Below are 25363 nucleotides of genomic sequence, written 5' to 3' on the forward strand. Positions count from 1 at the left end.
GAAAGAGTATATTTTTTTTATCTCACAAAATATCTCATAAAGTTAAACTCAAACCAATATTTTTCAAAAACTCATTAAAAAAAAAAAGCACCCTTAATTTATTTTTGTGCATCACACTTATTAAATTAGTCTCTTTATTCAAATAAATTTAAGTAAGTTTGTTTGATCAAAGAAATAAATATGTAATTTCTCCGTCCGGCTTTAAGGGTCACATTTATCTTTTACGTCATTGTATTTAACATTAAAAATATTCTTATATTTTTATAATTTTTTATACAAATGTCTTTCTATTATTATTACAAGATACTAATGAAAATATTTTTGCAATTTTTTCTTAATTTGCAATACGTTTTGATATAATAATTAATAATTAATATCTAAATGAGACCCTCGTCGAACGAAGGCAGTAGTATATTTTAGTTTAAAAAATTGAAAAGAAAATACTTGTTAGTCCAAATTTATTCTTATTGGTTCACCTGAATTCACTCTATTACTCAACGAAGCAAAATAGCATTTAATTATTAATTTTTTTATTCAATAATTATTTATAACAACTATTACTCTATTTATTACATTTTTCTTACTATTTTAATTTCTAATTAAATTTTTAAAAATATTATAATCGTTTATCAGTTTTTTAAATAAATTTGTTGGACCCAAATAAAATAATTTTAAAATATTTATAAAAAATGAAAGTATTAATGATTTTTTTTGGACGTATAAGGAAAACTTTCCAACCGACAATAAACGCACTTATATTTCGATGGTCGTAAAAGGCCACCGGAGAGATTTAGGCATGCCTTTCCCTCCACATTTCTTTCGATCATCTCTCAATCATCCAAAACGAAATATGCCAAAACAACGGACGGAACGAACGAATCATCATTTACACTAATTTTGGTTTGCACTTGAGCCTGGGAAGGAAAAAAAATAAAAATCACAAATGAAATGATCGGACAAAGCCAAAGGCAGAGGCAGAGGGAAAGGCAAAGGTATTGGGTTCCTTGATGAGAGTGCGAATCTGCAAGAATGTGGCTTCCGAGTTCCAAGGTGAGCAGTTTGGGGAAAAGGGGCACCCGCAATGGCCTTGTCGCCGTAGCCATAGACAATGACAAAAGCAGCCAGTACGCCATCAAGTGGGCCATCGAGAATCTCCTCTCCAAAGGCAAAACTGTCATTCTCATTCATGTCGTCCATCGCTCTTCCTCGGCTTTGCGTACGTGCTCGCATTTTATACTCTAATAGGTTTTTTTAATTATGCACACAATGTGTTTGTTTTAATGTCTCAGTTGTGGATGGCTTCTATTTGATTGTTGGTTTTCGCCTGTCAAAATTTCTGCATACAAAAGTAGGAGTGGAAAAACCCCACGGAGAAATATAATATACAGTGGATAATATACAGTATATTTTTACCAATTTTATTAATTTTTTTTATGTTGTTACCATTTTTTCTCTAAAATATACAATTATATTTAATTTTGATATTTCCGCATGAAATGACATATGGAAATTCAGTATATTGAATTATGATATGGTATACTATTTTGTCATCCTGAATTTTTTATATATACTTTTCAATATAAAATGGATATGGTAAAAATACTACTCATGCCTTTGAATTTTGTAGTAGTTTAAGAGATAAAAGTAAGTGAATAGAAGGTTGACATTGTATGTGTAATGATACGATTTGTAATTTAAGTAAAAGTTAAGAGTACGTTAGAATTATTGTATGATTATTTTTTTTAAAATAGTAAATGATACTTTAAAGTAGAACTGACGAAAATGATAAAAATGATATTTTGAATTGGGACGGAAGGAGTATATTATATTAAAAACTTTGATACGACATACACTATTATGATATAAATTTCGGCATAATATCCTGATTTAGATTGGCTTTTTAGTTTCATACATTTTTGTAGGTATAATGTTATGATCAGAATCGTCAGATCATATGATAAGTGTACGAGGAATTATTTGTTTCTGAATATGTATGTGTGTGTCTCTGTTTGGATTAGAATGCTTATGTATAAAACTTGGAGAGAGTTTCTTTGAAACAATTACACCTCCATCAGTTCATCATGGAGGTCTTTTGGAGGAGTGTAAATTAATGAAAAATATTGAAGACGCAGCCACGAAATTTGTGTAGTTGAATGAATTATTGCATGAGGGCATTCATTTTGCTGATTCGAATGTGGGAGTTTGATAAATTAATTGGAAAGTAAGATTAGAGTCGAGGAACGAAGATTGGAAAATAGATTGTGAAGTCATACACTGTAAATTGTATACATGTGTTTATCGCATTTCAAACTGAAACTGAAAACTTATCGGAGACAATGCGTGCTAAATTTCATAGCTTGATCACAAAAAAATGATCCCGATGTAAGTTAAATCATGTTAGATTAGAAATCTATTTTGTATTGGATTTAGATTATGTCGATGATGTGCTTGGATGTAAGTTTAATGTTAGGATTATTTTCCGCATTTTGTCAAAAGGGGTGTTGCTTTAATTATTTGGACATAGACTGCAACAATTATGGTGTTAATAGTATCGATGCAGCAAATGGTACGGACAAGAAAGTACTCGATAAGCAAACCGAAGATCTATTCATCACATTCCATTGCTGTTGCACTAGAAAAGATGTAAGCTGAAAAGGGATATCATATCATCTTTTGATCTTCACTTTCATTTCGTCTGATTGCGCTATTATTACGTTTGAAAACAGGTTCATAGCTATGATGTGGTGCTGGAGGATGACACGGATATTGCGAAAGCAATAATAGAGTATGTCGCCCATGCTGCGATTGAGAGTTTAGTTCTAGGCGCGTCCCGCCATGGATTTATCAGGTGAAGAGAAACCCCTCGACTTTTCCTCTTTTTTGAACAATGTGACAATCGATATCAATGTTTCTTTTCTCATGTAATGTTTATTCATGCCGTCTGGTTATGGCGTTGATTAGCCACAACAGCACATTGTAATGATATTCATAGCACACGATTCTTGTTAAAAAACATGTGTTGTGTATATCATTAACATGTGTTGTCAGTTACGTACAATATATTATGTTGTGTTAACATGTGATATGTGATAAGATTAATTGACATACATGCTGTGTGTGACTATTGTGATATATTGTAAGTTCATATGCTGTATTGTAGTATTATGAGAAGGGTTATGGCATCACACGTAAAATATAGAAATAACACATATTTATTACACACAGTATACGTTGTTTGTTTATAATTGCAGCTTATGTTGTATAAGAGTAAGTTATGTGTTAAAATCAACTGTTCTATGTGTTGTGCGAGACTATATCATGTATCATATTTGTATTATATTAATATAAATAATGTATTGCGAATAATAATATCGCGTGTTGTTTGTTAGCACATTGCGTGTTCTTCAGCACAGTGATGAATTTTAAATTCAGCATTGTAGCCGCTGCGGAGTATTATGTTAACGTAGATTGCATGTTGTCTGTCTGTCTTGTGTTTGTATGGTATTAATACAAATAAATTGTATGTTTGTCTATTCGTGATTCAAAATCTGTACTACGAATCAATGGGACAAATTCTTCTTGTTCTAAGATGTCATTGTTTCTTGTGGCACACTAGCGGCACTAGATCGCTTTTAATCCCTCTATATGCATAAGTAGAAACTTCAATATATTCGCCATTGAGCTTTGATATGACATTTGTCTAAACCCGAAGCTTCTTGGCAGAATTTTTTGTTTCAATTTTCACATTTTTAGCTCTTCGGTTAACTACAAATGTGAGTTAATAATACAGCAGTTATATGGCAGGAAACTCAAAATGATCGATGTTCCAAGCCTGGTGGCAAAAGGAGCTCCGGATTTCTGCACAGTTTACGTCATCTCAAAAACAAAGATATCATCGGTGCGGAATGCTAGTCGTCAAGCGCCATTCACTTCCCCGCTAATGCCTAAAATTCAGCAAATACAAGAACAGTCTAACAATACCATTTCGCCAATTGCACGCCCCAAGCAGTTGATGAGCATGAGAGGTTCGTCGTCTTTATTGAAAAGATATATAATATTCAGTGTTGCCAATATTACATACTGTCAATAGCTTTCTGTCTAACTCCAAAATCATCGAGCAGGTGTAGAAAGGACACCGCGCAAGTCTAATTTTGATGAAACTGATTTGGTCAAGTATGTCCAGAGTAATAAACATGTTCTTCCGACTCATCTCTCCGTATATTTTCATCCATTGTTGTTACGAAATGTTAAGGTAATCGCTCTTTACACGATGCAGGTCGCCAATGTCGAGGGGACATCGATTCCGTCCCAACATGTTCACTGATTTTGCAGAGTCAGATACGGATATATCGTTTGTGGGATCAGGTACGCCAAGCGAGAGGCCAAGTGTAGATCGATCCAGCCTACATTTTGACACATTCGATTCCGGCCGAACTTCAAGGGTTTCGACTAGCTCCGAGAGTAGCTTCGGCTCGATGAGGTCTGCTGCTAAATGGAGCGAAATCAGTTCCTTTACGGATTATTCAACGCCTTCTGTGGAAAATGTAAGCGACAATTTTCTAGACATGATAATGAACGTCGAATATCGTAGAAACCTCTAGTGTTTGTAGGCAGCGAGCACCTCACACTTGACGTCGATTTTAAAAATGTAGGATGATGTCGCAGCAGAAATGAGACGGCTAAAGCTCGAGCTACAGAAAACCATGGAAATGTATAGCACAGCCTGCAAGGAAGCTCTAACGGCAAAAGAAAAGGTTTGATCGAATGGTTTCTCTCTTTCGAGTTCTTAGGTTGTGTTCTTTTGCGGAGTTTACCACATAATTTTACTATTCATATTTTTTTTTTTCTCTAAAAAAATATCTAATCAAATAATTATTTTTCTTTTCTTATACTCCCTCCGTCCATACACAAAGTATACATGGTGTTTAAGAAATAATAGAATTTTAATTATAGTGGGCAGTTAAAAGTAGTGTAATGACATTTTTGCCCTTGCTTTTTAGTGTAAAAGTAATTATGTGATGTAAAGTAAGGGTATTTGTGGAAAAAAGTGAGGTATTTAATAAAATGTTTACATTGTAATTGGACGTCCCAAAATAGAAACATGTATACTTTCTCGCAGGACGAAGGGAGTATAATACTACAAATCCATTTTACGTTCAAAACATCACATCTATGTCTATTTATAGCATAGCAAACAACTATTTAAATTCAATTTTTTACTATTCAAAAATCCAAACCCACAAGTTTTGTTGTGTACCCGGTTAATATATGATTCTATACTGAGTGTAGGCAATGGAGCTTCATCAATGGAGGATCGATGAGGAACGCAGACTCGAAGAGACTCGACTGGCTGAGGAAACAGCTCGACAGACTGCCGAACAGGAGAAAAGCAAGTATAAAGCGGCCATGGAAAACACGCCAACCTCCGGAGGGGAGGACATGATGAGCTCGTCATTGAGGTACAAACGCTACACAATTGAGGAAATCGAAGAGGCCACAGAGTTTTTTTCCGAATCGCGCAAAATTGGGGAGGGCGGCTATGGCCCTGTCTACAAGTGTTACCTTGATCATACTCGCGTCGCTGTTAAAGTCTTGCGTCCCGATGCAGCTCAAGGAAGATCGCAATTCCAACGAGAGGTACATTTCTTAACAAAAATCACTAATACGCTGTGTTCTTTTATGAATTTTACTATTCAAGTTCTTTTTTTTCTCCAAAAATATCTAATCAAACAATTATTTTTCTTTTTTTATGTTACACTACAAATTTATTTTACATTCAAAACATCGTATCAAACAACTATTCAAATTCAACTTTTTACTATTCAAAATTCAAACCCGCAAATAAACACACCTATTTTTGTTTGTGATTCTGGATTTTTGGGTTTGGATATTTGAATAGTAAAAAGTTGAATTTGAATAGTTGTTTTATGAAATATAAATAGATGTTGATGTGATGTTTTGAATGTAAAATAGATTTATAGAATAATATAAAAAAAAAAAGGTAATTATTTGATTTGATAGTTTTGGAAAGAAAAAAGAATTTGAATAGTAAAATTCTATGGTAAAACTCCCAAAAAACACAACCTTATTTTCGTCGACAATGGCTTTTTCAATGTTTGTCCATCGGTAAATATTTCAGGTCGAAGTGCTGAGCTGTCTGCGACATCCGAACATGGTGTTGCTCCTCGGCGCCTGCCCGGAATACGGTTGCCTTGTCTACGAGTACATGGCCAACGGCAGTCTCGACGACTGTCTTTTTCGGAAAGGCAACACGCGACCTCTCTCATGGCAGGTCCGGTTCCGAATCGCCGCCGAGATCGCCACGGGGCTGAATTTTCTCCATCAGACGAAACCGGAGCCTTTGGTCCATCGCGACCTCAAACCGGGGAACATCTTGCTCGACCAGAACTACACTAGCAAAATAAGCGACGTGGGATTGGCGCGGCTCGTCCCGCCATCCGTCGCTGACGACGTGACGCAATACCGGATGACGTCAACGGCTGGCACGTTTTGCTACATCGATCCCGAGTACCAGCAGACCGGGATGCTTGGAGTGAAATCCGACGTGTACTCGTTGGGCATTGTGCTTCTGCAAATACTGACGGCAAAAACGCCGATGGGGTTGAGTCATCTAATCGAGCAAGCGATTGAGAAGGGAACGTTGGAAGAGATGTTGGATCCATCCATCTCAGATTGGCCAATTGAAGAAACGACGACTCTTGCGAAATTGGCGGTTCAATGTTCTGAGCTGAGACGGAAAGATCGACCGGATCTTGGCAAGGTCGTCTTGCCCGAGCTTAATAAGTTGAGAGAATTTGGCGAAGAGAACATAATCCATTTTCTCGTTGGGGGTAGCACGGCGCCCTCGCCTAGCCATAGCCTTGCTTCGATAAAGGTGAGTTCTTTCGAACATTTACGTTTAGCTCATTCTATATCGGATAAATGGTAATTTTAATCGTACTATAAGGTTTCGTTTCAAGTTTAGTTTTGATATTACGATCTAGATTGGGTTTAAATTTGAGCTCAATTTGCATTAAGTCTCAAGTTTTCGACCGTCAGAACTTATATTATGTGTTTGTGTTCTGATGCTAAGTATTGATAGAGACGTACGTTTCATACGAACACATTATATGAGTTTTGATGGTCGATTAAAGTAATGCAAATCGAGATTCAATCTAAATCGTAGTGTCAAAATTAACTCAATTTGCATTAACTAATGTCTCAATTTTTTCGACCATCCGAACTTATATAATGAGTCAATGTTTTGATGATAAGTATTGATAGAGATGTACATTTCATAGGAACACATTATCTGAGTCTTGATGGTCGAAAAATTGAAACTTAATGCAAATTGAGCTCAAATTATCCAATGTAGATCGTAATATCAAAACTAAACTTGAAACGAAACCTTAAAGTAATGCAAATTTAGATTTAATCTAAATTGTAGTGTCAAAAATTAAGAATCATTAGCGACAAAAATTATTTAGGAGCTTAAAAAGCATCTATGAGAACTAAAAGTGTGTTTGTTTAGTGTTTATAGTTTAAGTGTTTTTGTTGCTGAGATACAAAGAATTATGAAAGTATGAATTTTTGTTGACTTTTATTGTTATATATATATTACAGTATATTATATGCTCTCCGTCCACTATAATTATATCAGATATTCTTCTTTGGTTGTCCATTAAACTTATGAACAATTCATTTATACATTAAATAATTTTATTATTCCTATTTTAACAAATAATAATCAATTGTCCATCACTTTTTTATTATTTTTTTAATAAATTTCATATACTACCCCACTTTATTTTTTTACCTATTTTTATGTTAAAATATTATTATTTCTTAGTTTTCACGCCCAAGCATAGTGGCATAATTAGCTCGGATGGCAAAAGTATTATATTTCTTGAGTAATATTTTTTAGAATCATATATCTTTAAAACACTAAGGGAACACACTCTGAAAAAAACATCGAATGCAGGAAGTCAAGAGCGATCATTCGGCAGCTACACAGAGTGAAGTAAATGCATCAGCTAGCACAACTTCGTTGTCCAAAAACTCATCGGGTAAGACAAGTATACGAACTATGCAATAACTATATTGCGACAAATGGTTATCTTGCGAAGTAATTAAAGTAAAGGGATGTCTTGTCTTGATTTTACTTTTCTTGTTAATATGCAGAAACTACTGAATGAGCATAGTTTACGGGCAAGAAAGATGCGTAGACTCGTTATGTAGGTCGATGTAATGTCAGTGATTTTTTTGGTACTGCAAGAAAACGGGCTCGGTCGAGATGGTTCGAAGCTTACGTAGCTAGTAGTTTTAGACAGTGAGGCTGCGATTGATTGCCTGTGGTTTTTGGACTACAGGAATTTGTTCTTGTGATTGAAGGAGGGAAAACATATGATCGAATGTGTACGATGTAGTTGCAAGAACAAGTGTAGTGTTTAAATCAAGCTGAGGCTATGTTGGTTTCGATGAATTTGAATGTTATGAATTTTAAGGGTTTGATCAGCCAATATTTTGTGCTGACACAATTCTGGATGAATATTAAAAAAAAAAATCTATATAATATCTATACAAATCCACATAATATAAATAAAGATAAATTAGTATAATACTTTTTTATTATTATTATTTTAGTAAAATTACACAAAAACATTAATTACGTGAAATCATTTGGGTTGAATTAAAATTTGTTCAAAATATCTTTCTCGTCTAAAATGGTATTTGATCGTAAATACGAATCAAATTTGTGTATTTTTACTAAAATATAAGAATGTTATCAATCTATTCTATAAATAATATATATTTTATTCTTTCACAAAAAAATTAATTATTCATCAGAAAATATTATTTTTTATATTGTCCGTATAAGTTTTCATATATCATAGTAAAAAAAATATCTCAAACTTAATCACTAAACAAACAAACCCAATTACTCTCTCAAACTCATATGCATTTTAAATATTTTTGGTCATATTTATTTGGGTAGATTTGAATCTAATGAATTTTTGTTAGCATTATTATTTTAGTATTTTCTTTATAAATTTTATTATCATGGAATTCTAGGCTATTTCACAAAAAAATAAAAAATAAAAAATAAAATAAAATAATTCATTTGTGCACTATATTATATCAAAATATTAAGTAAATACAAAAGATACACCACAAATAATTTATTTCTATCAATTACTTTAAGAACATTGTTATTATTGACTAACTATTCAAACGATTGGCTGCGGATCCTCTACTGATTCGGCCAAGTCAGCATGATATTGATTTGACTAAATCAACATGTCATGCATATAAACAACATATATTTACACATAGTACAATATATGTTGAGTTATAATATAACATATGATGAATTATAACATAACATATGTTGTATTATAAATTTACTGAGATATGTATAAATAGATATTGATTACCTGTGTATAACGTATGTCATGCCGATTTGACTGGATCAACAGCCGATCCATGCCCCTCGTTATCACAAGGTTGGTGTTAGAAGTGAACTGTTTTGAACTTTTGATTCGAGTGTTGAGCTGATAGGGACTGAACACGGTTGTGTTTTCGACTTGAACACGGTCGTATTGGATGACTAAAAAATGTGACTAGGCAATCCAGAGAGCCAACAGGGCCATGTTGGATTTAACACGGCCATGTTCATTGCCCTCATTGAATATGACCATGTTTCATGTCTCTATTCACGGTCATATTCTGAATACGGCCGTATTTTTGTCCGTGTTTCACCACAGTCATATTTTTGTTCATGTTTATGATCATGTTATCAACATGACTATGTTTTAGACCATATTCACGGTCCTGTTTTGAATATGGTAATATTCTTTGTCATATTCAATTTTTACTTCTTTGTTCAAATTTTTTGATATATATACATATTTATATTTCAACGAAAATATTTTTTACAATTATTTTAAAATATAAAAAATAATTAAATTTTAATATATATTGATTTGTTACTTATTTATATATATATATATATTTCAATTATATCGTAAACTATTAAAATTTGACTTTTTTATTTTTTTAAATAATTGCAAAAATACTTTTGTTAAACTATAAATATATATCATATAATTTGAACGAATAAATGAACATAATAATGAATATGACTTATAATATGACCATATCCTGAACATTGACATTGAATATACAACTGTGTTTATATGATCATTAACATGAGTAGAAAATAATTGTGTTGAAAACACGGGCAGAAACACGAGCGTGTTTATAACATAGCCGTGAACGGGGACATGACTATGGTCATGTTCAGTGCAGGGCAATGGAACACAGCCGTGTTGGCTGTTCGGATTGTTCAATCACTTTTCTAAATTATCCAAGACCGCTATGTTCAGTCCCTAATTCCTATCAACTACATTGAAACTAAAATTGATAAATTTTAATTTGAATGAAACCAAAATTAATAAAATTTTTGAGTGAGTTCAAAATTGATAATTATAATATAAAATAGAATAAAAAATAATATTTACTCAAAAAATATAATGATAAATTAGTTATTATTTGTTAAAGAGTATAATAAAATTGTGTGTGAATAAAATTGTTTATTATAAATAAATTATATATAAGTTTAGCGGACAACTCAAAAAAAATATATGATATAATTATCCCGGATAGAGGAGTATAATATTGTATTTTTTTATAATATTAGTCGACAAATATGTTGAAATTTCTTTTAGTAGAAGAATGCTTTTGTTCATATAAATTTATGTGAGATATAAACAATTGTATAGATAATAAAAATAATGAGTCTATAATATATTAATTTGTTTTTTAAAAAATATATATTATTTCTTCACAAAATAAACAAACTAGTAGGCATTTTTGTTTTTTATTTGAAATAAAGAAATAGGTTAGTCTCCATTTTCAATAAAAGTTTATTATATTTTTAATGAAATATTATTTCATTAAAAAACTTACCCAATATATTAGATAAATATATATTTTACAGTTAAAAAACTTACTCAATAGGTAACCTAAGGATCGGGGTTTGAACCTATGACCTCAAGGTCACAAATTTAACCCCTACCAAGCTATTCCTTACCGGACTTTAAAATACAATATTTGTTAAAACGGAGGAGGGACTAATTTTTTTATCATCAATCAAAATTAAAAAACATACCTATATTTATAGTCTTGGGTATACAGAGGTGGTAAATAAACACAACCTTAATCCTATTCATACAGCTTTCTATCCGACCCGACCCGAATCCGAATGATCGGATCGAACCGTGTTCACTATATATATAAACTGTATATGGTACTCAGACCCGGTCCGTACGAACCGCCACACATCGACACCGCTGGCTTGCCATAGACGACGACGATCTCTGCTTGTCTCGTCGTCACCTCGCAGAAGAACACGAACATCGGGCGCGAAGGCGGGTGAGGACACTCCAGGTACGCGAAATTCCAATTTGTGTTGGTTCTTTCGACATTTTTGATTTGGTAAAGTTGCGGAGTTACTGTAGGACTCAGATCCAATTGTTGAGCTTCTAGAGTTCGTTGTAATGCTTAATTTGTTTAATTTAATTGTGATAGGTTTTCGGATTTCGATTGTGGAAAAATGGCGACAGCAGACAAGCAGAGTGCTTTGGACTACATCAACCAGATGTTCCCCACAGGTCACGTATACGCGCAGATTAAAATGTAGCAAGAACTCATGTGTATGATTTTTATGAATTTTTAGCTGATAGGTATATTGACAGTGATGTTCTGTTTCATGGTTTTGATGTGGATGGCTTGGAATAGTTTGGTAGTTATTTATGAATTCGTTTGTTGTTATACTGGTAGAATTGATTTAGCAATGTATGATCTTTTGAGTTATGGAAATTGAAACTCTGTAGGATCTCTTGCAGTTCTATCCGTATTTGTGAGATATTGTGGTTACAAGTAAATGCCTTTACCTGGAATTAGTTTGGGAAGTGGTTTCTAATTTGTTTTTTATTGCAAAGTTTCGTCTTTAATGATAAGATGAAAGATTTGCCTGTAAAACCTTTTTGTTCTTGAGGGGAAGTTGCTGAACAGAGAGCAAATTTTGTTGTGTGAATGTATAAGATGTATTTTAAGGCAATGGTTTCTTGATCTAGTTTTATTTAATGGTGCAAAATACTTAATTGCTGATGATGGGGATGATCATTGATCTGCAGAGGCCTCCCTGTCAGGAGTCGAGCCACTTATGGAAAAAATACAGGATGAAATTCGTATGGTTGACGATGAGATATTAGCAGCAGTTCGTCAGCAGGTTGTATCTATGCTTTCTAGTTTTGTGTTCTTAGAATCAAAGATTATTTTTCCTAGTGTTTGTTTTATTTGATTGTTAATGATGATATTGGTTTTACATTTTGTAATCGTTCCTAATTTTCATCACATTTTTCTACTGAAGTAACATCATGTATTGGGGTAGTTTAGATTTAGTGGTATTAAGCCTACCCGCAATGAACTGAATGTGAACAAAGAGATCATTATTCATAAATTTGTCAATTCTGTTAAGTGGCTTGGATGGGATAAAAAATATTAAGATCAATGAATTGATGAATATTATTAATCAAACTCAAATTCAGCCTAATGTATCAATGAATGAGTCTGGGTAAGATCAATCCATTTAACAACTATCCGTGAAGGTAATATGTAAGTGGCCACCTCACTGGGGATCTGTTCACATTTATCTTTATATTCTTGTTGCAAGTATTAATCAAATTCAAATTCAATCTTGCTCAGACACTGCTTTATTTGTGTTTTGGTTCATATTCTTGATGTTGCATTTCCATGATCTCATTGGTTCAATTATATGTAAAATTGTAGTTTTTGACCTGCCCTTCTTTGTACTATATTGCATGTATTTCACATGCTCTGAAATTCCATCAGTTTTATTTGATTTTTCAAAACAAAATGAGATTTACGGGTATTATATTTTCTCTAAATGACTTTCCTTATTTTACCTTAATGAAAAATACTCAAATTATTAAATTGAAGCTTCGATACTTGTATTCTGAATCAATTTATGTATTTCTCCTTGTGGTTAACATTACTTTCTTGATTATAGAACACATATCTTACTAAAGACTGCTCAATAATTATATCCTTTTTGTAATTGATGCTACTTTTTATGGGGGGATACTTTTTTAATGGCTGTATCACTTTGTAGAGCAATTCAGGGACCAAGGCTAGGGAGGAGCTTGCTGCAGCTACAACTGCAGTTAAGGTAGTTCATCTTATGTGTGAGCTATCCTGGATATATTCCATTTCCTTAAATATTATATCGTTTGTTCACTATTTTTCACATGGCTTAAGATTATTAAATCTTGCCTTTTGCTGATTTGAATTAAATCATTTGGTTTAGGAACTTATCAATAAAATGCAAGAAATAAAAACCAAAGCAGAGCAAAGTGAAACGATGGTTCAGGAAATATGTCGTGACATCAAGAAACTGGATTTTGCAAAGAAGCATATAACTACTACAATTACTGCCCTTCATCGCCTCACTATGCTAGGTTAGTCTCTATACTTTGGATTATTCTGCCTAAGTTCTTGATGTGATCTATTCGTAAGTTCCTATCTTGTATTATAGGAAGTATTTTCATTGTTTTAAGAATTCAGATTAATCACTTCTTACCAGTCTTCGCTACAGTGATGTGCTTAACATGACTTTTTTCATCAATACTAAGAGGCACTCCACTTAGATTTTATAGTTGAGTACTTAAGGATCTAGCAGATGTTTCCATATCCATATTTTACATTGTTTCTCTGTCACCAGAAATCACAGACCCTTTATACTATTCGATGGAATATAGCATATAATAGCTACTTTGTATTTCCTTTTATCTGATTTTTGAAAAACCAAACAAACAAAAAAAAAAAATAAAAGTACGTCTTGTCTTTTCTGTGATAGTGTCTGCTGTAGAACAACTCCAAGTTATGGCCTCCAAAAGACAATACAAGGAGGCAGCTGCACAGCTTGAGGTATGACATGGTGTGCACATTTTGCTGATTGTATACATTATTGCATAACGGTCAAATATTTCTGACATGCAGAGTGTAGCTTGGAATTAACTTTCAACTTGTTGCAGAAATGCTGTTGTTTTGTTCAAATTACTCTGGCATGTAGATATGCGCGTATTTATTGATTTATTTGTATGAATCCTTGTGAAGTGAATGATTTTGTCAGAATCTGTAAGCGAATGATTTAGGTCTTTTATAATTTGCTTAAGCTACTTATTTCCAGAATTGATATTTTTGATAAACTTGAGTAGAAAATGTCAAAAAAGAAATTTCAGGTGCCACAAATGTAGCACAAAAAATGTTTAAAACAATTTATAAGCTTTTCTGGATCTAATAAACAATTTAGATTGCTCAGTTAATTTTTAGGAAAATCAAATATAAGTTCCACACACTCTCCAATGCTCTATGGTTGGAGATAATTCTTTGCATCATGTGATGATTTTTCCAGATTATATGTTTTTTTTGTGGATTCATAGTTTGGGGATAAATTTCAGGCTGTCAACCAGTTATGCAGCTTTTTTGAATCTTATAGAGATTTTCAGAAGATCACAGAGCTTAGGGAAAGATTCAAAAGCATCAAACAAATTCTTAAGTCACATGTGTTCTCAGACTTCTCAAGGTATATGAGTTTTATATTTGTGGATTTCCAAGAAAACTGGTGTTGTATCCTGTTTCCTAAAACAGTTAAATACTGCCATCAATCTGTACGCTGTCACAAATGCATCTGTCAACAATTTTTATTTGCAATAAATACTAGTGGTTTTTAATAATTTGGTCGGTTTTGGAATTGAAAGGTTTATAAAATTTTTAATACTTGATACAATTAATGAAGATAGTTTGTTAGTTGTCTTGTAGTGCATTTGTAAGTCTCTAAGTTTTAAGGTGGAGGGGGTGGAGGCAGTGGCGGCTTGCATTGGATTAGGGTCTTATCCATTGTTCCATAACTCATTTCCATTTTTATATTATAATAAATATGCAAGAAACAAAATTAGATAAAAAGTTTTTATTTCTAAATACTTGTATTGACGCCACATATGAATTGGCTACTCTAAAATACTTGTGTTTTTCGATTTTCATTGGTACTAGAGGCATATTTCAATGTAAGAGTTGTTTGAAATGTTAAAGATCCTTTTATCTACATTTATGGAGCCATTAGTGTATTAAGTATGTAAAGAAGGATACATCATTTTATAACCAAGAATGATTTTAGCTTCAGAATGATTTGTAGTGCATGTTGTACTAAACTAGTAGTGCATGCAAGTATCATATGTAAGAACAAAGTCATATAATAATAAAATCAATTAATGAAATAATGCAAGGAGACATTTTCCTTCTTGTTCTCACAAATTCAGTTTTGATTAATCCTTATTTCCACATAAGTTCAATTGTTCAAATAGGATCCACAGCTTATCTTCAAATTCAGTGCCTGCCCATTTTTATTTGAGAAACTAGTTTGGACTGTCTCTTTTTTTTACATATATTCTTGTATTGATTCTCATTTAATTGGTTAAACCTCCTGCTATCTGCTTTTCAGCTTAGGCACGGGGAAAGAGACTGAAGAGCCCAACTTACTCCAGCAGCTGTCTGATGCTTGTCTGGTTGTTGATGCTTTGGAGCCATCTGTCAGAGAAGAGTTGGTCAAGAGCTTTTGTAGTAGGGAGCTTACATCATATCAACAAATTTTTGAGGGAGCAGGTTTGCCCAGTTTAATATTTCTAATTGCTTTCAACAGTTTTACAGTTGACTTTGATGTCTTAAGAGAATGATACTGGGATTATGTATGGCAGAACTGGCTAAGCTTGATAAAACAGAAAGAAGATATGCATGGATCAAGCGTCGATTAAGAACTAATGAGGATATCTGGAAAATTTTTCCACCTTCCTGGCACGTCCCCTATCTACTCTGCATCCAATTCTGCAAGCTGACAAGGTTTATAGTTATTCATTTGAGCGATAAGTATTGACTACGATTATCACTGTATTATCTGTGTAGAAGCTCTCCCGCTTCAATCATTGTGTACTGTTGTAAACCCTCGGGCTTCAACAGTAAAACTTCTTTTAATGAACTCTGGAATTTTCCTTATAAACTCACAAAATTCAATGATAAACTTTCTGGAATTTTCAACAGAACACAACTTGTGGACATCCTCAACAATCTTAATGAAAAGCCAGATGTTGCAACATTATTACTGGTAAGCCATTCTGTAATGACTTGTTTTTTTTTATTCTTTTTATCATTGTAATTCTTGAGTTGAACAATCGACATGCTATGTAACTGAAAAACAACCTTTTTACTCAGTTTCAGTGTCCTTGTATATTGATTCTTTAGGTGCTGTAGAAAGCTCTCAATTTTCTCCTATCTTCTGTTTTCCTTCTCTTAATTGCCATGTTTAATATATCTAGCGCACAGTTATGTATTTTGTGATTCTTCTGTTATTGCCTCTTTTTTCTGTTTAATTTATTCATCAAATTAGTTCAATATCAGCCTCACAAATTCATTTCTTTTTTGTTGAAAACTTTAGTACATTCTATCCTCACTCCCTATAATCATACACATGTAAGGGCTTTAATTGCCCTCTCTGGTTAGACCTGAAGTTTGTTAAGGTCCTGGCATTTAGCTTATTACTGAGCTCTTGCATTGATGACGAGGATGATGAAAAGCTTTTTCTTTTTTATTTTTACCTTAAGAATTCTAACTAGATTGGATTAGTTAATCAACATTTTGTTTTTGTGTCATTTATGTCACTCTTAATGTCTGAAAAAGCACTTTATAAATTTTACATGTGAGAAATAGGTCTTGTCTTTCCTGCTGGAATGTCGCAGCTTTGCATTTTTTATGCAATGGTGGTGGTTTTTCATTTTTTCTAGGCATTGCAACGAACTCTAGAGTTTGAAGATGAATTGGCCGAGAAATTTGGTGGTGGAAGTCATGGCAAAGATTCATTAAATGACACCGGGGAAGATATGGAAGAAAATAAAAATCAGATTGTTTCTGATATTAGAAAGAAATACGAGAAGAAACTTGCTGCACATGGAAGTGAGAATGAGGTATGCATGAACTTATAAATGGTTTACGTGATATATGATGCTACCTAAATTTATAGTTAACTAGATCATGCTATTCCTGCCTGACATTACTTATTTCCTTGTCAGGAGCAAGATGGACAGAAAAAATTATCGGTGCCAGATGCTGGGGTATCTCCACTTATCCAGTCCTACTCCCCCCACCCAATACATGCACAAAATGATAGAGAATTATATTATATGATTTTGTTTCTTGGTTGGCATGATTTGGGTTTTGCAATCAAATTCCACTCACTTTTATAATTTGTAGTCATTATTTCAATTTATGGTTATAGTAAAAATTCATTATCAATTATCTGGCAATTCACCTTGCATCATGTTACTGTAGCTTGTTCAGAGTATGCCACTAATCTTTTGTGCAGATAGAGATGGAATACTAATGATGAACTTCTTTTGCATTGTCTGGTACTATTATTTCTGGAAGTTCAATTTTCGTGGGATTATCTCATCATGCTTTGAGCCTTACTTGACCGTATACGTGGAACTTGAAGAGAAAACTCTCATGGAGCATCTGGAGAAGCTTGTCCAGGTTTGGGCATTGATTTTTTAATTAGTCTTTGCTGTTATCCTCTTGATTGATATTTAATTTTATCTTATGCTACAGGAAGAAACATGGGATGTTGAAGAGGGAGGTCAAACTTATATTTTATCTAGCAGTATGCAGGTAAATTATTGGGGAGTGTTGGGTGTGTTCTTTTGCGTGTGTATATATATATATTGATATTTTTGAGGTAAAAATAATTACTGAATGTGATGCTTCGTATGAAAATGAGCGTTGGATGTGATGTTTATGGAAGGAAAATAAAATACTGAACAGTAAAAAATAGGGGACAAAAACACAAGAACAATACATCAAAATAAAAGATGTGATGTGATGTGATGTGATGATTATGGAAGGAAAATAAAAGACATAACGGTAAAAATGTTCTTTTAACATTTCAAACCAAAATCAAAACGCTTCACTTGGCACAATTTTCAATAAAATTACACTATTTTCCCTCACAAAATATCACATCGAAATATTATTTAAACAAAAAATCAAATCAACATTTTATTTCAAATCAATTTCAAATCACAACCAAACAAGCCAATGTATATGTATTTTATTTTGTTTATTGTGTTACTTTATCAAGAAGGGCAAGAACAAGTTCTTGCTTGTGGATGTAGATGGTATACCATCATGGTTTTAAACTTGCATGTTTCTCTTGATAGTGGTTAATTTCACCCTTTTTTTGTTTTTCCTTGCGGCAGAAATCCTGCTGATTGGTGGGATTATCAGCGTTAAAATAGTAATATCAAATCCATTTTTTAGTTCTTGCAGTTAGATCTCTATTACTTAAATAATGAAACAAAATTTTAAAAGAAATGTTGCTATATACTTAGGTGCTGAAATATTTATAGATTGCTGATGCAAACCTGCCACTGCTAAGGTTGCTATCTGGAGGCTGTATTGTACTTTTTTATCATATTACTGCAAAGTTTTGAGGTCACTTTTTAGAAAAGTTTTGTTGTTAATTCTAATTTTGTTTTTCTTCCATCATTACAATTGGAAAAAAACGAAAGAAAAGAAGAAAAAGAGTTTCTGATTCTGAATGTTTGGGGAGGAACAGGTGTTGTTTTAAAGTTTTACGGAATGTAAATGGGATATATCAACCTTGTCGAGGATTATTATTATTATTATTATTATTATTATTATTATTATTATTATTATTATTATTATTATTATGTTTTCCAAATTTTATGGATTTAATGCCAATGATAGACCTTGTGTTTCAGTTACTTTCTTATTATATTCAGATTGGACATAATTATTGGGCAGTAAATGTCAAATATTCCATTTGATACCATTCTTTCAGCTTTTTGATACAACTCAGTTTCCAATTGGACTATGTTTAAATTTTCTGCAGGGCTGCTTGAACTAGTTATCTTTTTGTACTATTCTCTCCATTTTCTGTTTTGACATTATAATTGTCATATTAAACCCTTTTCTTTATGCAGGTCTTTTTGATTATTAGGCGGAGCTTAAAGAGATGCAGTGCTCTGACGAAGAGTCAAACTTTATTTAATTTGTTCAAGGTGTGTTATTAATTTCCATCATTATGCTCCTGAGTAGTTTAGAGTGTAGGTATGTTACATGTTATTTTCATGAAAGCAAAATGGCTTGTTCTATGAAAAATATGCATTGGACTTATTGACCAGTTAACCAGTACTTTTGGTCGTTCGTTAATATTCAAAATTGAGTTATTTTCAGTTTTATGAATTTTGTATCCTTTAAATTTTCTTAGCTCTTTCCTCTTTGACAACTTCCTTCTAGAGGAAACAGGGTTCAAAATAAATAAGGATGAATTTAAGAGGCTAAATATATTAGCAGGAAAAATGGAAGTGGACTCTTTGAGACCTTAGATTCATACATCCTTTATGAAGCATTATTTAGAGATCAAACCAGTACTACTCTATTTTCATCTCAAACAAAATACTTTGGTTTAAAAGATAAATCTCAACAACATCCAGACTTCATCAAATGAGTCCACACATAATGCAGCATTACTGTGCGTCGATTTTTTTTTTCTTTTTTTTTAATACTCTTAAAGATGCTGAGTGGTTCTGTTCTCAATGGTAGAAAGATGGATCTATAGGAATTGGATCCCCGTTATACTGCACTGTGTTTGAACTTTTCCGAAGAAACATCTAAGTCTCTGATGCTTATCAAATATCATGGTTTGGAAAATCTAGTCTTTATTTAAAAATTTATGTGATGTCCTTTCTTCATGTTTTTACCTTTTAAATGAACATGATCCATTCTAAAATGTGATCATAACTATAACAAAACGAAATTTCTCATTTGATTATGTGGGTAGAAATTGATTACTATAAGACTTGTTCACAACTTTGAGATGAATCAATAGGACCTTAGGATGCTGTAATTGATGAATGGTCTTTGAAATGGTGAGGTTAGACTGAAGTATGATGCACATTTTTTTTGAGATAATTTAGTTCGGTGTAAGTCTTGTATATTTAGTTTTTCCAACCAGTTGCCACTGTCTTGTTATAGACATGGAATCTTCAGCTGCATTTTATGTGTTCTAAAAATCCAGTACTCTGGCAATAGGTATTCCAAAAAATTCTTAAAGCATACGCAACAAAGCTCTTTATTAAGTTGCCGAAGGGTGGAAGTGGAATTGTGGCAGCTGCCACAGGAATGGATGCTCAAATCAAGGTACCTGCTATGCAGTTTTTATTTTTTTTAATTTCATTTTATTGTTATTATTTTATTTTAATGCTATTCCTTCACACTTTTTATCAACATTTATACTGTCTGCCTGCTTTCTGCAGACATCTGACAAAGATGAACGCCTGATCTGTTACATAGTCAACACAGCTGAATATTGCCACAAGACGGTTGGTTTTAGAAATGCCTCATCTATTTGTAATTTTCATGGTTGAGATGGAGGTGTTTTGCTACATTTTATTGGATTAAATTTCCCTATTCAATGCTCAACATTATTAAATGAATCATATACTTGATGTTAAACTGTGTCAAGTTCTATGATATTTTGTTGGGCATGCAAGACTTAGGGTTCCTCTGATTGAGCAAGACTATGGTGGTAGATGCTGTGAGTTTTAACTAAGATTTAGTAATTGTAGGCTTGTATAGGAGAAACTAATGGAGATGGTGCCATAATTGAAACAAGTGAATTTGCAATCTTTGTCTTTACATGTCTTTTGATTTTCTCCTCTTTATCCAAGTCTAACTCATTTCACATTGTCAGTCAGGTGAATTGGCTGAAAATGTGTCTAAAATAGTTGATCAGCAATTTTCAGACAAAATTGATATGTCTGAAGTACAGGTCTCTCTTTCTCTCTTTCTCTCCCCCCTTGCCTAGTTTCATAATGTTTCTTACCCGCCCCATTGTTTGCCTTCATGCACTGTAATGCTATTGCATTATGCAGGATGAGTTTTCAGCAGTTATAACAAAGGCATTGATAACTCTTGTGCATGGTATAGAAACTAAATTTGATGTTGAAATGGCTGCAATGACTCGTGTTCCTTGGGCCACGCTCGAAAGTGTTGGTGATCAATCAGAGTAAGCTGTCTTCCTTTATAAAAAAGTGATTTTGCTGAGAATCATAGCTTGCATGTTATGTTGACCTTAAGTTCACCTCCACAGGTATGTAAATGGTATAAACACAATTCTGACCATCAGTGTTCCCGTCCTTGGAAAGCTTCTTTCTCCTATATATTTCCAATTCTTTCTTGATAAGGTGAGTTAATTAGTACTAATTGTTTTCACCAATGTTTTGCCTTGTTCTTTAGTCGGATTGTAGGTTTCACTATTTGTTGCGGTACATTTGGATTCCCTGTTACATTAGTTAGCTGTTAGAACAATTCTCCAATTGCTTGAATCACTTGGATTATCATTGCTTAAACTAGTCTGCCTTCCCTTGACTTGCTTTCCATTTGAAAGATCTGCCTTTTTATAGAACTTTCTATGCATGATTGAGTAATCAGTAATAAAAAAACACTTCATGAAACATCACATGATGGGATTTTGAACCTGTGACTAAATCATGTTATTTGATATAATTATGACGTACCATCTCATTTGTTTCTGAAATTTCTTATATTGAATTTTCTTTTGTTTATCTTTGCAGCTGGCATCATCTCTTGCTCCACGCTTTTATCTCAATATATTCAAATGCAAGCAGATATCAGAAACAGGAGCACAACAAGTATTTATCATACTAACTTTTGTTTCACAAGATATGTGTGTGAGGTGGTTTTATTGTAAAAACAAATTTGGTTGTCAAGAAATCAAGATTTGAGTGATAAACTATTAATAATCCAGCGTTAACTAGTTTTTACACTCTTAATGAAAACATATATTTCTGTTATTCCTGAGTTTGACATGTCACAAATGTTATTTGTAAGCCATGTAAAATTGTCTATTTCACCTTTTGTTTGTATTTTGAAATTTGCAGATGCTATTGGATACACAAGCTGTAAAAACAATTCTTCTGGAAATTCCTTCCCTTGGGAAACAGGTTAATGCTTGAAAGTTGATTTTTTTTTTTTTTTTTTATCAGCTGGTCGATGTCAATTGGAACTTTGCATGGAAGAATGTGTTTAAACTTCACTATAAGATACATTTGACTCTGAATTTATGATGAAAGAATGCATGCATATATGTAGTTAGCATTGAAAACCGTCATGCATACTTGGATTGTGTTCTTGCCCTTTTAATTGTCTTTTTGGTGGATGTTTATCTGTATGTGTATGTGAGTATGTTGACATGTTTAAAAGTTATGAAAAGTATTTGATGGCTATATAACTTTTGTTAGATTTTCCACTCTTGCTATATATTTGTATGCCCTAAAAGTATGGATCACAAAATAAGAACTGTGTGCATACGTAGTTTTGTTTGTCAAGAATTTATACTACATGTCTATGCACACAACTCAAGTACATTCATTATACATTGAAGTAATTATTAAATAGGTATTTTTAGAGATTAAAGAAATGAAAATTAAAACAATGCAGACTATAAAGTAAAAAATCTTCGATGCATTAGTTTGGATGATCCCACATTAATGGTTTTATGGTAAGCATTCAAATTGAATCATACTAGTGGACAATTGTAGTGCTTTTCAGATTTAATCATGTATGAAACTGTCCATGACTTGCCTGTGTGTTCCTATGGCAGACATCTTCCGCTGCAAGTTATTCAAAATTTGTAAGCAGTGAAATGAGCAAAGCTGAAGCACTGCTTAAGGTACGTAGTTCATGACACTGGCCTTGCTGTCCTCAAGAATTGCTTTTATACCTGGTTAAATTTTCTGCAATTGTTATGCAGGTCATTTTGTCCCCTGTTGATTCTGTGGCAGATACATATTGTGCCCTTTTGCCAGAGGGCACTCCTTCAGAATTCCAACGGATTCTTGATTTGAAGGTTCTTACCTACCATTCAACTTGAATTTTAATTTTCCCTGTTTGATTATAAATTGCTAACTGTCACATTTATTTAATGGCTAATCAATGGATTCTACAGGCATTATGAAAGTTGCATGCATATATAGAAAAATATTTATAAATTTGCATTGGAAATAAAGCTATGGCTTTAGTACATTTTCAATAGTTTTGTTCATCAGGTAAACAGCTGTTAAAAATCAGCAACCATATGAATATTTCCATTAGGCCATTTGGGAAATGGTAGTTTTTGTTTTATGGGATCTCTTTCCACTTTTTGTACCATTAAATTAAGAGTTCTAATTGAAGTAAAATAGTTTACGTTAAGTAATAATTTGAGTGTAATTTGCATCAAATTAAATCCCACTACATTTTTGTCAAAATTTATGGTAAGTGCCCATGTGAGAAGATATCATCTAATGTTGTCTGCATTTCACTTGACCTTCCAGTTTTGATGGGAAAAAGAATGTTGGGCATCTAATTGATTCAAAATAGCCTCAAATTGAAATTCAAGTAAATTGTGGCATCAAAATTGAAGCCTTCAGATCAATGGGACAAAAATTAATATGGACTATTTTCTATGGTTCTCTATTCCATTTTAACTCAAGTAATCTTATCTATACATTTTTGTTCATCATGCTTTTGTAGGGACTGAAAAGGTCTGACCAGCAAAACATACTAGATGACTACAACAAACGTGGGACAGGAACATATCAACCATCTATCAAGTCAGTCCTCCCGGCTGCACCTACTGCAGCAGTTGCACCAGTGGTATCCAATTCATCTACCCCAGCTGGAATAATCCCACTCAAAGAAGAGCTTGTCGCGAGAGCTGCTGCACTCGGAAGAGATGCTGCCACCACCGGATTCCGGAGATTCCTAGCATTAACTGACTCAGCTACCAAAGAACGAAAGGATGGTCCCCTCAGAAAGCTTTTCATTGGATGAAAATACATTGCCACCTCATCAAGCGCTATGCACAGTCCGGGTTAGATTCTATTCCTCTAATCCTCTCTCTTTATCTTTTGGCTCATTCCATTGCTGCTGATATGATATATATATACACGGATTAACTGCTGAGAAATTTTTGATGCATAGCATACGGACATTTGTGGCATAATAGTTCATTTGAGGCCTCAGTAGATTGAAGAACTTGGAATTTTTTTGTATATCCATTGTTATAATATTATATTACACTATTGCTTTAACTCTTGCTTTATGTATATTCTACACAAGGCTTCTAATAAGTAATTTAGTATGATTTGCTCATGTTTTATGTTTCAGTCACATTTTCAAATTGCTGTGTTGATTTGATTATAGATGTTTTTTTATACATGTTTTCTAAGTGTAGTGTGATATATAGTGTATATGGTTTCTGGATTTGAATAGCAACAAAGTTAGTAAGTAATCTAGTATTACACAGGGATGGCAATTCGGGCCGGCTCAGTTGTTTTTTTTTTTTTTTTTTTTTTTTGGTTCCGGATCAGCCTGATGTTTACCATCAACCTATATCTTAATTTTTGTAATTGTTTCATTAGTTAATATATATATATATAAGTATTTTAAATATTAAATATTAATTGGCCTGGCCCGAACTTTATGGGCCCATATACGGCTCAGTTTATTAGGCGTGTCTGGCTAGGCACGGCTTGAAAAAATTCGGGGCCTATTTTTGGAGGTCCAAACATAATATTTTTGTGCCGGGTTCGGATCGGGTTTTGCTTATTTTTGCCACCGCTAGTATTACATATGTGTGTCATTTAGTATGATTTGCTTATGTTCTATGTTTCAGTCAACATTTTCAAATTGCTTTCTGCTGATTTGATTATAGATGTTTTTTAAGTCTGCGATAGTAAGGTATGGTTTTCTGGATTCGAATGTCATCTACTAGTGATTTTAAGATTCTTTGACTTATTCAGACGATGTATATGTTATTATAAATATATAGGAGTTTCTATAATTGAAATAAAGAATTTTAGCTCAATATTTCAACATGATTTCAGAATTAAATTCTATGAGGCTACATATAAGACCTGTTATACCTTTTTTTGTTTTTTTTTTTTTTTAATAATGACGTGGGAATCTGTAGCCGCTACCGAATCTATTGTTATATCTTATATTTGTTGATATGATTGATGATGTATATGTTTTTACCACGTCAGTGTCTAATTTCCATTGAAAGTATATTTTTTTATCTAATTTATTAATTTTTAATGATCGATTTATTTCTTTTTCAATTAGCAATATAGTATATTCTCTTTATGCG

The 25363-nt window shown here is 32.9% G+C and overlaps 2 protein-coding genes across 4 annotated transcripts; both read left to right on the top strand.

Annotated features, from left to right (window-relative positions):
• The first annotated feature begins 765 nt into the window (after positions 1 to 765).
• Positions 766 to 8511, top strand: LOC127251315 (U-box domain-containing protein 34-like). Of its 3 annotated transcripts, XM_051274977.1 has the most exons (11): positions 766 to 1216; positions 2561 to 2643; positions 2727 to 2848; positions 3805 to 4025; positions 4122 to 4173; positions 4277 to 4544; positions 4653 to 4754; positions 5290 to 5637; positions 6140 to 6895; positions 7982 to 8066; positions 8182 to 8511. In XM_051274977.1, exons 1-11 carry the CDS (start codon positions 1030 to 1032, stop codon positions 8193 to 8195), a joined length of 2238 nt encoding a protein of 745 aa, XP_051130934.1. In that variant the 5' UTR covers positions 766 to 1029; the 3' UTR covers positions 8196 to 8511. The 3 variants fall into 3 exon arrangements, with proteins under 3 accessions (XP_051130934.1, XP_051130935.1, XP_051130936.1); XM_051274978.1 differs by lacking the exon at positions 2561 to 2643; XM_051274979.1 differs by lacking the exons at positions 766 to 1216; positions 2561 to 2643 and having other exon boundaries at positions 2748 to 2848; positions 3794 to 4025.
• A 2813-nt stretch (positions 8512 to 11324) lies between these two features.
• Positions 11325 to 24305, top strand: LOC127251251 (vacuolar protein sorting-associated protein 53 A). Its single transcript, XM_051274865.1, has 25 exons — positions 11325 to 11448; positions 11590 to 11672; positions 12198 to 12292; positions 13196 to 13252; positions 13391 to 13541; positions 13940 to 14010; positions 14544 to 14668; positions 15584 to 15744; positions 15837 to 15978; positions 16177 to 16240; positions 16917 to 17096; positions 17202 to 17243; positions 17557 to 17661; positions 17737 to 17796; positions 19131 to 19208; positions 20242 to 20349; positions 20466 to 20531; positions 20903 to 20980; positions 21084 to 21217; positions 21302 to 21395; positions 21786 to 21863; positions 22113 to 22175; positions 22835 to 22903; positions 22985 to 23080; positions 23746 to 24305. The coding sequence occupies exons 2-25, from the start codon at positions 11615 to 11617 to the stop codon at positions 24043 to 24045; spliced, it is 2475 nt and encodes an 824-aa protein (XP_051130822.1). The 5' UTR covers positions 11325 to 11448; positions 11590 to 11614; the 3' UTR covers positions 24046 to 24305.
• The last annotated feature ends 1058 nt before the right edge of the window (positions 24306 to 25363 follow it).

The sequence above is a fragment of the Andrographis paniculata genome, unplaced genomic scaffold (genome assembly GCF_009805555.1).
Source record: "Andrographis paniculata isolate CXL003 unplaced genomic scaffold, ASM980555v1 Contig43END, whole genome shotgun sequence".
NCBI lineage: Eukaryota > Viridiplantae > Streptophyta > Magnoliopsida > Lamiales > Acanthaceae > Andrographis > Andrographis paniculata.